Below are 14,675 nucleotides of genomic sequence, written 5' to 3' on the forward strand. Positions count from 1 at the left end.
CTATCCTCCAAAAAAAGAGAAGCCAACCTGCTGGTCCCCTGCCATAAAACTTTACAACAGAAGAAACAGTTGCAAAAAAAAAAAAAAGTAAAATCCCATGACTGGAGGAACTACGTGGTCAGCCTCAGTAAGAAGCTGAGATCCCTCATAAAATCCTCCAAAGCTAGTTACGAAAATAAAATCGCCACTAATTCTAAAAAAACAGCCACAAAGCATTCTATAGCTATGTCAAGAATCTCAATGGCAACACTCAGATCTGCTCTGAGTTAAAGCACAATGGCACTAAATATACACAACCAACTGATATTGCAAACATCCTGGAAGATAGGCTCAGTGCCAACTTTACCCCTCTCTCACCCCCCTAAAGAGCCCATCTCTATACTGGAAGAATGCAAATTTCCTGTTATCACAGCTGCACAGGTAAAAAAACTCTCCAAAGCCAAGAACACAGCATCCATGGGACCTGACAACATCCCAGAACTGGCACCCCACCTAAGTACCATGTTCAATCATAATCTCACCTCAGGCTTTGTGCCCAATGAATGGCGCACAGCAACGGTTATCCCACTCCACAAAGGGGGAGCCACTACGGACCCTGGGAACTACCGCCCCATTAGCCTGATCTGCAAGGCTATGGAACGTATCATCATGGAACTTAACAATGACATTGGTAATCTCCAAACTCTGGACCCTACCCAGTTCAGGTTTGTAAAAGGCAGATAATGTCTCCTAAACCTGACAGACTTCTTTGAAACGGTCACCAAAGCCGTAGATGATAGTAAGGTGGTTCACACAGCCTATCTACATCTCACCAAGGCTTTCGACACCACCCCACCCCCACTCTGGAATTATACATAAACGCACTAAACTAGGTATAAATCCCTATGTCACAAGATGGGTTACCAACTGGCTCAGTGACAGAACCCACACTGTGAAAGTAGCAGACTCCAAATCCGACTTCAAACCAGTGACAAGTGGAGTACCACAGGGTTCAATCCTGGGTCCTCTCCTGTATGGTATTTACTCCTCTAAAGTACAGGCTAACACAGAAGGTCTTTGGCTAACAAAGTTTGCAGACGACTGCAAACTAGGAGCCATAATCAAAACTCCTAATGATGTGGACATCCTACAAAAAGGCCTCACTGACAGATGCCAGGTGTCAAACCCATGGCCTCAAGCTCATTGCCAAAAAGTGCATTGTCATCCCTTTTGGTAAAAACTCTGTACCCATGAACTACCACATAGGCGGTAGTCTACTTAATACCGAAAGTGTGATGAGACCTTGGGACACAGGTGGACAGTAGTCTCTCCTTTGATAATCACATCGACACAGTAGTCAGGAAATCCTTCTACATGGAAAACCTCATCACAAAAGGTTTATCATCCAGGAAGAGAGGTCACTGTTCCCCTCTACGCATCACTCAGACCCATTATACATTACAATGCCCCCTTTTGGCATGTACCTCACAGAACATCTACAACAACTGGAAAGGCCGCAGAAATACCTCACAACGAAGATTACTGGCCTCAAACAGATGCCCCATGCAAAACGTCTCACAAAACTCCAGCTTTACTCCGTCACACATCGCCAACTCAGATGCTCTCTCTGCCTCACATTCAAAGCTATGTCAAACTCAAAGCTGTTGGAGATGGTCCACTTAAAGAAATCTCAATCCCTCCGAGCTACACGCTCTAAGGACCTAAACCTTGTCACCACAATAAACAGAACATGCTGGAGGGATAGATTCCTGTCCCAGAGACTTCCCATACTCTGAAACAAACTACCTGGGAGATAGGAAATTCAGCCTGGGGATCACTTCTGTGGCTCTGCTTGACAGAGATACAGTAAAATAATTTTCTTGGGTGGCAAAAGCCAGGGTACTGTTTGGATAGGCTTATAGAGGCCCTAGGGCCAATAGCCTAGTACCTACCTATGAACACACACACACGAACACACACACACACACACACACACACACACACACACACACACACACACACACACACACACACACACACACACACACACACACACACACACACACACACACACACACACACACACACACACACACACTGTTCACTGCCACCCTTCAACAGTTCCTTCAGCATCTGACTGATCACAGAAATGTTAAAGATGCATTATTCTAAAAGGACAAAAAGCTTCACAAATTTAGATTAGCTACCAAAACCTACTTCAAAATGCAAACATGAGTTATTTTTTTCCATAGAATTTCAAGTCAGAGGGACAGCCTGTAATACACATACCAAACATGTTAAGATCTGTTCATTACAAATATTTACCACACAAATTACATCAATGTTTTATTATGGATATACATGTACCACACATTTTCCTCTTCTTCACCAAAACGTATAAATAAGACTTTTCTTCAACATACCAACGGACTAAAGTATCATGACTTTTCAGCAATGGTACACAAATACTCCAGTCCCATAATTCACTGTACACAGCAGGATTTTGTCTGAGAAACCGCCAAGCTGCTTCCATTAAGTCACGAAGTTTCATTCGTCTGCGCCCATACCGTAATGTGCTAGAGTCTGTACTTTCCAGAAATAATCTTTGAAACACCGGTGGAGACTTTGCAAAATACCTCAATGCAAACCTAAACATATGAAAATGAAAAGAGAAAAAAAATAGTCACTGTTCTTACACTTGTCCTTCAATGTCCATTTTTTGTCCAGTCCATATTGCAATCAAGTTATTGCCCCACTTACATAATTTATTACTACAAATACAGCTTTTGTGACATTGTCAAATCATATAAAAACTTTTTTGGATGCAGGATGAAAATTTTACCAAATCGGTCTGTTCTTTTGAAAAAGTGTTGTGTACTCCAAAATATGAAGAGAACGCAAATAAAAGATAAAACTAGAAATCGTTGCTTAAACTAAGTCTGTTTTGCATTTAGATCTTAAGAGTTCCCCAGTTAAGAGTTAGTTAACTCTCACGCACAATTCTGAGACTGGGACAAAATGCATACATCAGGGGAAGACTGATGAAAGGAGCACCAAAAGGTCAGTATCACAATCTACTAAGAATGGTATTGCATAATACTGCAACTTATTAGGTATCCATAATGCCTACACTTGGCATTAAAATGTCTCAGATGCAATATGAACTGCAGTCAATGAATTCAAACAGTATACTACCTACAGTGGTAGGCTAGAAATGTACCACGTAAACGGGAGTTATTTTTCTCAGTCTTTTCACCTGTGTAGTACAGAAATTTAAAATTATGCTGTAATGGACAAAAACAAGTGCAAAACATTCATGCAGTTTCTCTGCAGTACCATGAATAAAAAACTAGTTCTGTAAAACTTATGCTGTAAACACATCAAATGTGTTTTAAATACGGGTTCCCATCACAAAGCCAAACTTGTACAAGTTCAAACCCCATATGGTCGAGACCATAAGTTCGAACTTGTACAAGTTCAAGCGTTTAAATGGAAATCTCCGTAAGGGGAAGTTTCCGTTCATTCAAATGTAGTGCAAACTCAGAGTTGGTATATTTAAGTAGCGGGGAGTGTGGGGGGGTTCAGGGGGGCTTGCCCCCTGCTTACAACAGTTTGCTTTTACTTTTTTTTTTTTTCAATCACTAGTCGAAGTTTTGTAACTTCGAATGGAATGGTTCAGTCTGTGTTCGAAGTTACAAAACTTCGACTATGTGATATAGACCCTTTAAATACAGGAGAGAATCGATTATCCGATCAGTTATCAGACATCAGTTATCAGAAAGTACAGTTATGTACACTTACCACAAATGTAGATGTTAGAGTGTATTCACTGTTGCAGTCATCACATTAGGGTTATCTGCTTGCAGTAGCCCTCAGTCGGCCTGATTATCAAAGTCTTGGGTCCTGCGTTGGTTGCTGTTTCATCTTCCAGGATGTCAGGTATTCAGGCGTATAAAGCATGCAGCCAACGCCATTACATAAGTTTTTCTTGCCCCATATGTCAGGTGTCCCCATAATGGGAAGCAATTATATATACAAAGGTTACACCTCCAACAAAAAAGCAAATACACCACAAAGCTTTAAGCATAGTAAACAAGAACAGAGGCATAGCCAAAAGAAGTCAGGGGGCTGGAGGGAGGGTAACCAAGACTGCAACAATGAATACACTCACAGGACTGCAACAGTGAATACACTAACATCTACATTTATGGTAAGTGTACACTACTGTACTATGTTCATGTTACATCATCACATTTGGGTAGATTCCCAAAGCTAAGGATGGGAGGAGGAAATTAGATAGCATTAGGACCAGTCTGCAAAAGACTGCAGTGGCAAAGCCAGCTCTGGATTTAGAGAAAAATTGGCAAATGGTAATGCTTGGTGAAGGTATGTACAGAACTCCAGGTAGCAGCTTCTAGGATGTCCCTGGTAGGGACACCTTTAAGAAAGGCTGCAGAGGTAGATGCAGCACTGGTTGAATGTGGTCCTATCCCCTGTGGGGCAAGTTTTCCATGGTGCTTATAGCAGAAATGAATGCAATGGCCTATCCATTTAGAAATGGTTTGTTTTGAAATGGCCCTCCCCTCTGCCCCTGCAGCAAATGCAACCAGCAGCTGTTCAGATTTCCTGAGAGGTTTAGTCCTGTCCAAGTAAAATCCAAGTTGTCTGTGCACACCTAAGGAGTGCAGTATTCGTTCCCCTTTGTTTTGTGGATTAGAAAAAAAGTTGGCAAATGAATGAACTGATTAAGAGCAACACAAGATACCACCTTGGGCATGAAGGAGAGATTGGTCCTGAGGGACACCCTGTCTGCATGAAAGACGACGAAAGGTTTCACTGCCATAAGGGCCTGTAATTCAGACACCCTTCTTGCTGAAGTGATGGCTAAAAGGAAGGCTGTTTTCCAAGAAAGGAATTTCAACTCTGCATTTGTAGCTAGCTCAAAAGGAGGTAGAGTGAGTTTTTCCAATACAAAAGTTAAGGTCCCAGGCTGGAGTAGGAGCTCTCCTGGGTGGTCTTAAGTTTTTGGCCCCTCTGAGGAACTACTTTCAGTAGTGGATGAGAGAAGAGGGGTGGTTCTGTGTTGTAATGAGCTGAAATGGCAGAGGCATGAATTTTGATGGAGGAAAAGGAAAGACCCTTGAGAACCATCTCAAGTTAAATACTGAAGAATCTGAGGTAAATTTTGTGCTTTTGTGCCCATCACCTGAGTTTGGTTCCAGGAACAGAATTTTTTCCATTTTTCAGCATAAAATTTTCTAGTACTAGGCCTCCTTGCCTCCAGAATGATATCCAACACTTGCTTACTGAGGGATGGTAACGGAGAGATCAGGTAATTAGCCAGGCTGCAAGGTTCAGGGTTTGAAGCGGAGGGTGCAGAATCTGGCCCTCCTGCTTGGACAGCAGGGTAGGGGTCTGAGGCAAGTGCCATGGTGCCAGCAGTGACACTGCATAAAATGGGGTACCAGTGCTGGCATGGCCAGTCTGGTGCAATCAGTATCGTCCTTGGTTTGTCCCATTTGATCTTTAGTAGTACCTTGGAGGGGAGAGGCAGAGGTGGAAAGGCATTCACTGAAAGGTTTTTCCAGGTGAAGGACAGGGCATCCACTTTCCAAGCTTGTTTGTGGGGAGTCCTTGTGCAGAATTTGTCCAATTGGCAGTTCTGGGGGGGGCAAACAGGTCTATCTCAGGAATCCCCCATTTTTTTCTCAACATGTTGAATATCTTTGGTTCCAGTTTCCACTCGTGTGGGTCCATGAGATTTCTGCTTAGTTTGTCTGCCAGTGTATTTAGCTTTCCTGGCAGGACTTGAGCCTGTAGGTGCACTTGGTAGCTCAAGGCTGTGTTCCACAGATCCATGGCTACTCTGCAGAGAGGGTATGAGTGGGTTACCCCTGCTTGCTTATGTACCACATAACAGTGGTGTTGTCAGTCTTTGGCATTAATTGTCCAGGAAGAATGTGGTCCTTGAAGGCTGTCAGAGCATTCTGTATGGCTAACATTTCTTTTTGATTGATATGCAGGCGCATTTGACTTTGGTTCCATTTGCCTGAATGCACTTCCCTGCCAAGGGAGCCCCCCCATGCATAGTCTAATGCGTCTGTTAGGATTTGGGCGGCAGGGGGTAGAGTGAATGGCAGTCTCTTGTTTTAGTGGCAGGCCTCTGCCCACCAAAGGAACTCTAACTGTAAGCAAGGTATGATAGGAATCATTGCTTCTAGATCCGGAGAATGTTGACAACATAGGCTTTTTAGATACCAATGTAGTTTCCTCATATGCCGTCTTGCATAAGGAATTAGGAGAATGCAAGAGGCCATGAACCCCAAGGCTTGCAGTATTTTCCTTGCAGATAGCTGGGTCTTTGTGGGCAGTAGTTTGAATAGGCTGTCAAATGAACTTGTTTCTCTGGCATGAGGAAAGCCATCTGGGAAGTTTTGTTCAAGCTTGGTCCCAGAAATACAATTTGTTGCGATTTCTTTTCGTTTTTGGTGCACCCCAAAGTAGTAAGCAATTTCTGTACAAACTTCAGAGGATTCAATAGTATGTCCTGGCTTTCTGCCCGAATTAGACAATTGTCCAGGTATAGGTATATTTGAATATTTTTTTGCCTGCAAAAGGCAGTGACTGGAGCTAGGCATTTTGCGAATACCCTGGTCAGATTAGATAAGCCAAAGGGCAGTGCAGAGAACTGATGGTGCATGTAGCCTAGTTTGAAGCGTAGGTATCTGCTGCAAGATTCCCCGATTGGGATGTGCAAGTAGGCTTCCTTTAAATCCAGTGTTGCCAACCAGGCACCCTTGCCTAGTATAGGAAGCAACTGGTGAAGAGTTAGCATCTTGAATTTTGGGATCACCAAAAATGTGTTTAGGATAGAGAGGTCCAAGATAGGATGCCAGGAGTTGTCTTTTCTGGGCACCAGGAAAAGTCTTGAGTAGAAACCTTGTCCCCTTTCCTCTTCTGGGATAGTCTGAATAGCCCTGATACGCAAGAGAGATAATTTGCTTTTGAGCCTCTGCCCACTGATTTGAGGGTAGATCTGGCCAACCGTTTGGTGTTGGTAAGGTGTGGAAGTGGCATCGGTATCCTTGAGAAACTATATTTAAAACCCATTTATCCTGGGTAATGAGTTCCCAATTTTGTGCCTGCAGAGCAATCTTTCCCCCTAAAGGAGCAGTCAGTTGTGCAGGGCTTGGAAGTTTTAAAGTTAAGTCATTGAGACAGTTTACCATGGAGGGGGGGGGTCTAACCACTCCCTACTTTGGAAGTGGGATCCCCTCACTGCTTAGTATTGCAAGTATCTTGGGACTGAAGCCTGCGTGTTCTGCTGGTTCTGGGTTTGGACTGAAGGCCTGGAAGAGGCAGGAAAGGGCCAATTCTTAAGAGAGCCTATGCCTACTAAATCTGGGAGGCTGTACTTGCAGGAAATCTTTAACAGTTTTGCAAAGATTTAGCTTCTTCCTCCATCTTTTTAAGTACTTATTCTGCTTTGTTGCCAAACAGGTGGTCCTGGTTTAAGGGAGCATCCAGCCATTTAGCTTTAACATGATCTGGCAAAGATTGCTCCTTAAGCCAAGCAGGCCTACTAAGTACAGACCCAGTGACAGCAGCCCTGCAAGATGCCTCTAGTGAACTAAAACCACAATGTAAAGTATGTTTTCCAACTTGTTCAGCAGAATGCATTAAATCCTGTAAATCTTTATTTTCAGCACAGTCAGGAATAATCATTTTCTGTTTAAGCAATCCAATAATATGCTGCTGATACTTGAACATATGAAACTGGCAGTTTAAGGCCCTAATGGCCAAGGCTACAGAAGTGTATACCTTCTTACCCCATCTATCCAGCACCCTGGACTCTCTATCAGAGGGGGTAGGATTTTTGGCAGTAGTAGCCTTAATGCCCTTTGGTCCCCATGAAATGATGTCAGGATCCGCAGTAGAATTTTTAAAGAGGAACTTGTGAGAGTCAGGAACCCTGTAATAGCAATCTGGTTTTCTAGGAGCAGGAGGTTAAGAGTTAGGGGCCAAGCTAGATTCCGAAAAGGCATCAATGTCGAGTACAGGGGATAGCTTAAGGCCTGTGTTGGGGCAGGAGTAAGAAATCCCTAAGCCTCTTTTTAGAGTCAGAGTAATCCTGGCTTTCACAGCAAAAATGCTCCCTAAGAGTATGCAAGGTTTCACCAAAAAAAGAAATCCTCTGGAGGGGAAGCAGAGGGAATAGAAAAATGCATCAGAATCCTCATAGGTAGAAAAAGGTAAACCCTTGTCATCACAGGAAACAGAAATTTCAGAATCCTGATCAGAAGAGTCATAAGCAAACTCAGTCCTAGGTCTCTTAAAGGGGAAGGATGGCTTCCCCTGTTTAAAGTAATAAGGTCTTCAGCCATTCTTATTTGTTTTTTACTGACCATGCGGTCTGGGTGTCGGTTTTCAAAGCATGGATAGAGTTTTAGGCCTTGAAGAAGATGGCGTCTGTTTAATATGCAAGTCAGTAGGCCTGAATACAGAATCAGAATCTAGTGCCTGCACAGCAGCTCCGGACTCATCCAAGCTAGAGACATCCGCAGGTTCCACAGTTGAAGCATATCGCTGCATACTGGACTCAGAATGGGTCTCAGTAGAGGCCTGCAAATCTGAAGTAGTGGGCATCAGGGGCTGCGAAAGCACCAGAAGACCAGCGAACTGGCGACTAGCTAAGGAGAATCGTCGTCAGCAGCTTTGGACCAATGCAGTCCGTCTCTGTCTTCATCTGTTTTTTTTTTTTCAGAATGGTCGGTAGTCAGGTGGCTTACCGAAGCCATATCTGGGTAACTGAACCAAGTACTAAAATATTTAGAAGCATAAATATACCGATGACTAATAGTTCGTTTAAATAAGGTACAAAACTGACAGCTAGGTATGTCGGGGTCAGGGCCTAGGCAAGGAATACAGTACGAATGAAAATCTGAGGTATTTCTACAAGAAATACAATTATTGACTTTTACTGACATCGGTTTAAATCAAGAAAAAGTTTCTCCAATGGGGTACTTAGCTTAGTTGAAGACTTCGGTTCTGAATCTTGAAAATGAAAATTTAAGGAGTCTGCCTTCAAGGCACTTGCGAACTGCTTCGGGCATCGCATGGCAAGAAAGACTGATGTAATGGCATCGGCTGCATACTTTATACCCCTGACTATCTGACGTCATGGAAGATGAGACAGCAACCGAAGCAGGACCCAAGTCTTTGATAAATCAGGCCGACTGAGGGCTACTGCAAGCAGACAACACTAATGTGATGACTACAACAGTGAAACACGAAGAACATCCAGCCTTCCAAAGTTTTCGGGTAGGAAAATTCATAAAGTCTGAATATGTAGACATTTTATGCATTTGCCCGAGCATGTTTTTTGAGCTTGTAGCCAGCTCGTATGTGAAAAATATTCTTCATTATTCATTGGAATTGCTGAATGGTTGAAAAGTGCATTCCTGCATGCACAAAAAAAACAAGATTTTAGAAGTTAATCTGGTTCAATTATATGCTTGATTATCAGAACAATTTGATTATCCAAACTACTCTAAGTCTCAATTAGTTTGGATAATCGATGCTACTGTATAAATTCCTTTAGTATCACTATTCTTACAAAGCTCATCTTAATGTTCACTGCTTGTTCACAAAACTAGAATCAACTTATTTTGACATTTCAGAACAAAAAAGTGTGCATTAAATTAGTGAGTTTTAGTTATGTAGAATTTATTAAAAAAGGATGCAACAACTCCAAGTAAAGGTAACATAGCCTACAGATGGACCATTTCTGGCAGTGCAGGGAAAAAAGCCTTCAGTATTGGCCAGGTGGCCAGTGTTTGACTAGTCGGACATGTTTAATGAAGATAGTGGGGAGAAGATGAGCATGCCCATCCTGGGGTGAAGCAGGTAAGCAATTATGATCTCTTGCAGAAAGGGCAGCAAACTCAAACTGACACACTGCAAAGGCACAGAAAGTACAGTTGTGTACACTTATAAATGCAGATGTTAAGTGTATTCACTGTTGCAGTCATCACACCTGGATTATCCGCCACCAGGTAGCCCTCAGTCGGCCGGAATACCAGAAACTTGGTATTTGAGGGGTATTAAAAAACATACAGCTGACGCCATTACATCAGTTTTTCTTGCCCCAGATGTCAGCAGCCCCCAAAATAGGAAGCAGTTACATGGTGTGGAAAACCCCCAGTAAAAAGTAAATACCATTGTTATAAGATATGGCCAAAAAAAAAAAAAAAAAAAAAAAACACAGATAGGTAGAAGGTATAGAGAAGTCAGGGAGCTGGAGGGAGGGTAACCAGGACTTCAACAGTGAATACACTAACATATACATTTATGGTAAGTGCACACAACTATACTATGTTCTTCATGTTTCACCATTGCAGTCAACACACTTTGGTTGAGTCCCAAAGCTGAGGAAGGGTGGAGGCAGTCAAGAAGCATTAGGGCTGGCTAGCAGGCCTTGTAACACTGCTGTGGCAAATCCAGCTCTGGATTTAAAAAAGATAGGCAAGTGGCAATGCTTTGTGAAGATGTGTACAAAACTCCAGGTTGCAGCTTCCAGGATGGCCCTGGTAGGGACTCCTCTGAGAAATGCTGTAGAGGTTGAGGTAGCCCTAATGGAATGAGTTCTGATCCCCTATGGGGTAGGTTTGCCATGGTGTTTGTAGCAGAAATGGATGCAGTGTGCTATCCATTTAGAAATGATTTGAATTGGCCTTGCCCTCTGCCCCTGTAGCAAAACTGACTAGCAGCTGGTCAGATTTCTGAAAGGTTTAGTCCTGTCCAGGTAGAAGTCAAGTTGTCAATGCACGTCCAGGATCCTTTCTCCTTTATTCTGAGGATTAGGGAAAAAGGTTGGTAAATGAATGGACTGGTTTAATGCCACACTAGATACCACCTTGGGCATAAATGATGGGTTAGTCCTGAAGGAAACGATGTCCACAAGGAAGACAATGAAGGGTTCCACAGCCATATGGACCTGCAATTCAGACACTCTTCTTGCTGAAGTGATGGCTAGAAGCAAGGCTATTTTCCAAAAAAGGAATTTTAACTCTGCTGTAGCAGCAGGTTCAAAGGGAGGAAGCGTGAGCTTTCTCCAGTACAAAGTTAAGGTACCAGGCTGGAGTGGGAGCTTTACTGGGGGAGGGTCTTAAAATTTTTTGCTCCTCTCAGGAACTGTTTCACCAGAGGGTGAGAGAAGAGGGGTGACTCAGTGTTGTAATGAACTGAGATGGCAGAGGCATGAATCTTAATTGAAGAGAAGGATAGGTCTTTGTGGAGCAGTACTGTTAGGTAATTTAGTATTTGAGGTAAGTTGGGCACAGTTGTGTCCATTCCCTGAGACTTGCTCCAAGAACAGTATCATTTCCACTTTTCTGAACAGGATTTCCTAGTAGTAGGCCTCCTTGCTCAAGGATGACATCCAGCACCTGTTTACTGAGGGTTGCTGGTGATGTGTTCAAGGGATGACCCAGGCTGTTCAGTTCAAAAATGTACCCTGGCTTTCGCCACTCAAGAAAATTATTTTCCTGTGCCCCTGTCGAGCAAAGCCACAGAAGTGATCCTGGGGTGAATTTCTCATCGCCATCCAATCAAGATTTTTCTTGAAGAGTGCGACAGATGAGCTCTGTTTGACATAGATAGGTAGTCTGTTCCAGAGTATGGGAAGTCTCGGAGACAGGAATCTATCCCTCCAGCATGTTCTGTTCATTGTGGCGATAAGGTTTACGCCCCTAGATAGTGTAGCTCGGATGCATTGGGATTTCTTTAAGTGGAGCATGCCCAACAGCTCTGTAGCTTTGTACGTTAGGCACAGATCGCCTTTGAGTAGGCGATATGCGACAGAGTAAAGCAGGAGTTTTTTTGAGACTGTCTGCATAGGGCTGTTTGAGGCCAGTAATCCTCTTAGTGAGGTATTTCTGTGGCCTTTCAAGTTGTTTTAGATGTCTTGAGGTACATACCAAAAGGAGTATTGTACTCTCAACGGGTCTAATGAGTGATGAGTAGAGTGGAACAATGACCTTTTTCTGGATGAGAAACCTTTTGTGAGGAGGTGAGCCATGTAGAAGGATTTCCTAACCACTGTGGTGATGTAATTATCAAAGGAGAGACTACTGTCCACTTGTGTCCCACGGTCTCATCATGTTTTCGGTGTTACGAAGACTGCCAGCTATGTGGTAGTTCATGGGTACAGAGTTTTTACCAAAGGGGATGACAATATACATTTTGGCATTGAGCTTCAGGCCATGGCTTTGACACCAGCATCTGTCTCAGTGAAGCCCTTTTGTAGTATGTCCACATAGTTAGGAGTTTCGATTATGGCTCCTAGTTTGCAGTCATCTACAAACTTTGTTAGCCAAAGACCTTCTGTGTTTGGTATCTACTTCTCTGAAGCACAGGCTAACAGGAGAGGACCCACGACTGAACCCTGTGGTATTCCACTTGTCACTGGTCTGAAGTCGGATTTGGAGTCTGCTATTTTCACAGTGTTGTTTCTATCAGTGAGCCAGTTCACAAACCATCTTGTGACATAGGGATTCACACCTAGTTTAGTGATCTTATCTATAATTCCAGAGTGGGGGATGGTGTCGAAAGCCTTTGCGAGATCTAGATAAGCTGTGTGAACCACCTTACCCTCATCTATGGCTTTGGTGACTGCTTTAAAGAAGTCAATCAGGTTTAGGAGACATGATCTGCCTTTTACAAATTCGAACTGGGTAGGGTCTAGTTTGGAGATTACCAATGTCTTTGTTTAGGAGTTCCATGATGATACGTTCCATGGCCTTGCAGACCAGGCTTGTCAGGCTAATGGGGCTGTAGTTTCCGGGGTCCGTCGTGGCTCCCCATTTGTGGAGTGGGATAACAGTCACAGTGCACCATTCAGTGGGCACAAAGCCTGAGGTGAGGCTATGACTAAACATGGTACTTTGGTAGGGTGCCAGTTCATTCTGTAGTTCGTGTAGAAGGCAGCCTGGGATGTTGTCAGGTCGCATGGATGCTATGTTCTTGGCTTTGGAGAGTGTGCTTTTTTTACCTGTGCAGCCGTGATTACAGGAACTTTGCATTCTTCCGGTATAGAGATGGGCTCTCTAGGGGGTGAGAGGGGGTAAAGTTAGCAATTAACCCATCTGCCAGGATGTTGGCAGCATCAGGTGGTTCTTTATATTTAGTGCCATTGTGCTGTAACTCGGAGCAGATCTGAGTGTTGCCATTGAGATTCTTGACATAGCTATTGAATGCTTTGTGGCTGTCTTTAGAGTCAGTGGCAATTTTGTTTTCGTAACTAGCTTTGGAGGATTTTATGAGGGATCTCAGCTTCTTACTGAGGTTGACCAGGGCATTCCTCCAGTCATGGGATTTTTCTTTTTTTTGCAACAGTTTCTTTCTTCTGTTGTAGAGTTTTGTTTATGGCAGAGGACCACCAGATCGGCTTTCTTTTTTTGGACGATAGCATCTTGGTTCCATTAGGGATAGCATGATCCATGCACTCGTGTAAGTGCTTATTAAAGTGCATTTGTGTAGGATTCAGCAGTAGTAACTCTACTGTCCGCCTGCATGGGTGTCATGAAGTTTGCCACTTCTGTCTTAAGAAGTGTGAAGTTGGCTTTGGAGAAGTTTTTTACGGTGGTTTCCCTAATTGGGGGTGGGGGCAGGATGTGGATGTCTAGGGTGATTAGCTTATGGTCAGATCTGACCAATGAGGAATTGACCTCTGGTTTGGAACACCGGTTGCTCATGTTGGTAATGACCAGGGCTAGGATATTACTGCCTCTGGTGGGGGTGGGAATAAGTTGATCCAAGGCGTTGAAATTTATGAATTCTAAAAAACGTTGGAGCAAAAGAGTTCGTACACGAGTAATTTTCCCGGTTAATGGTGGGGTAGTTGAAATCGCCCATTATTAGGTTGTTAGGTTGTACCCTAATACTTTCCAGTGCATCAAGAAATGAGGAGTGGGAATCCTGGGACATGGTGGGGGGTCTGAAGCAAACTACAATTTGGATTGCGGTCTTGCCCAGAGTTAGTTGCACTTGGATAATCTCGGATGCATTATGTTGTTGAACTAGCCTGGAGGTGTGGATATCCTTAATGAATATGGACACGCCTCCATCTTTAGTGCTTCATTCTGGTTTAGGTGGCCGAAAGGTGTGGTATGAATTATAATTCACCACACAAGAAGCTGACATGCAAAGAACGACTCAACCAGTAAATCCAAAGAATTTATTTTCGAAATACTAAAAATAGACTTCTCCAGCACCTCGGCATAAGCCTTTAACAGAGTATATCAATTCTAATTTCTTTTTATATAGTAAAAACAATACTAATAAAACAATTAAAAACAATTATAACAACCATTTCCAATTAAGCTCTCTATTTAACCCCTTAAGGTATAGAGTATCAAATTTAAAGAATAAAAAGTGCTTCTTTCCATTGCAATTTGATTTTTAAGCATGCACCTTTTTCACAATTCACTTTTTCCAAAACTGTGCCTATTAATTTACTTCCATCACTATTGATACTTTTTAAAATTTAAGCCCAATGGGCTTTCCACTTTTTCATTTCTAATATTTCTCAATTGTTCTAAACCAAATTGAGATGCTCATTTAAACAAAACAACTGTATACATTTCATCAAGGATGATTATCAATTGCTCTGACTAACATTAATGCACAATGTATAC

At 42.9% G+C, this 14,675-nt stretch overlaps 1 protein-coding gene across 1 annotated transcript in view; it reads right to left on the bottom strand.

Moving 5' to 3' along the window:
* Window positions 1–14,675, bottom strand: part of MDN1 (midasin AAA ATPase 1) — a 3,484,183-nt gene that overhangs the window by 3,444,478 nt on the left and 25,030 nt on the right. The window contains exon 3 of the mRNA XM_044071809.1: window positions 2,403–2,627. Within this exon, the coding sequence (XP_043927744.1) occupies window positions 2,403–2,627 (225 nt within the window). The remainder of the gene's footprint in view (window positions 1–2,402; window positions 2,628–14,675) is intronic.

The sequence above is a fragment of the Protopterus annectens genome, chromosome 1.part0 (genome assembly GCF_019279795.1).
Source record: "Protopterus annectens isolate FY-2018-M chromosome 1.part0, PAN1.0, whole genome shotgun sequence".
NCBI lineage: Eukaryota > Metazoa > Chordata > Ceratodontiformes > Protopteridae > Protopterus > Protopterus annectens.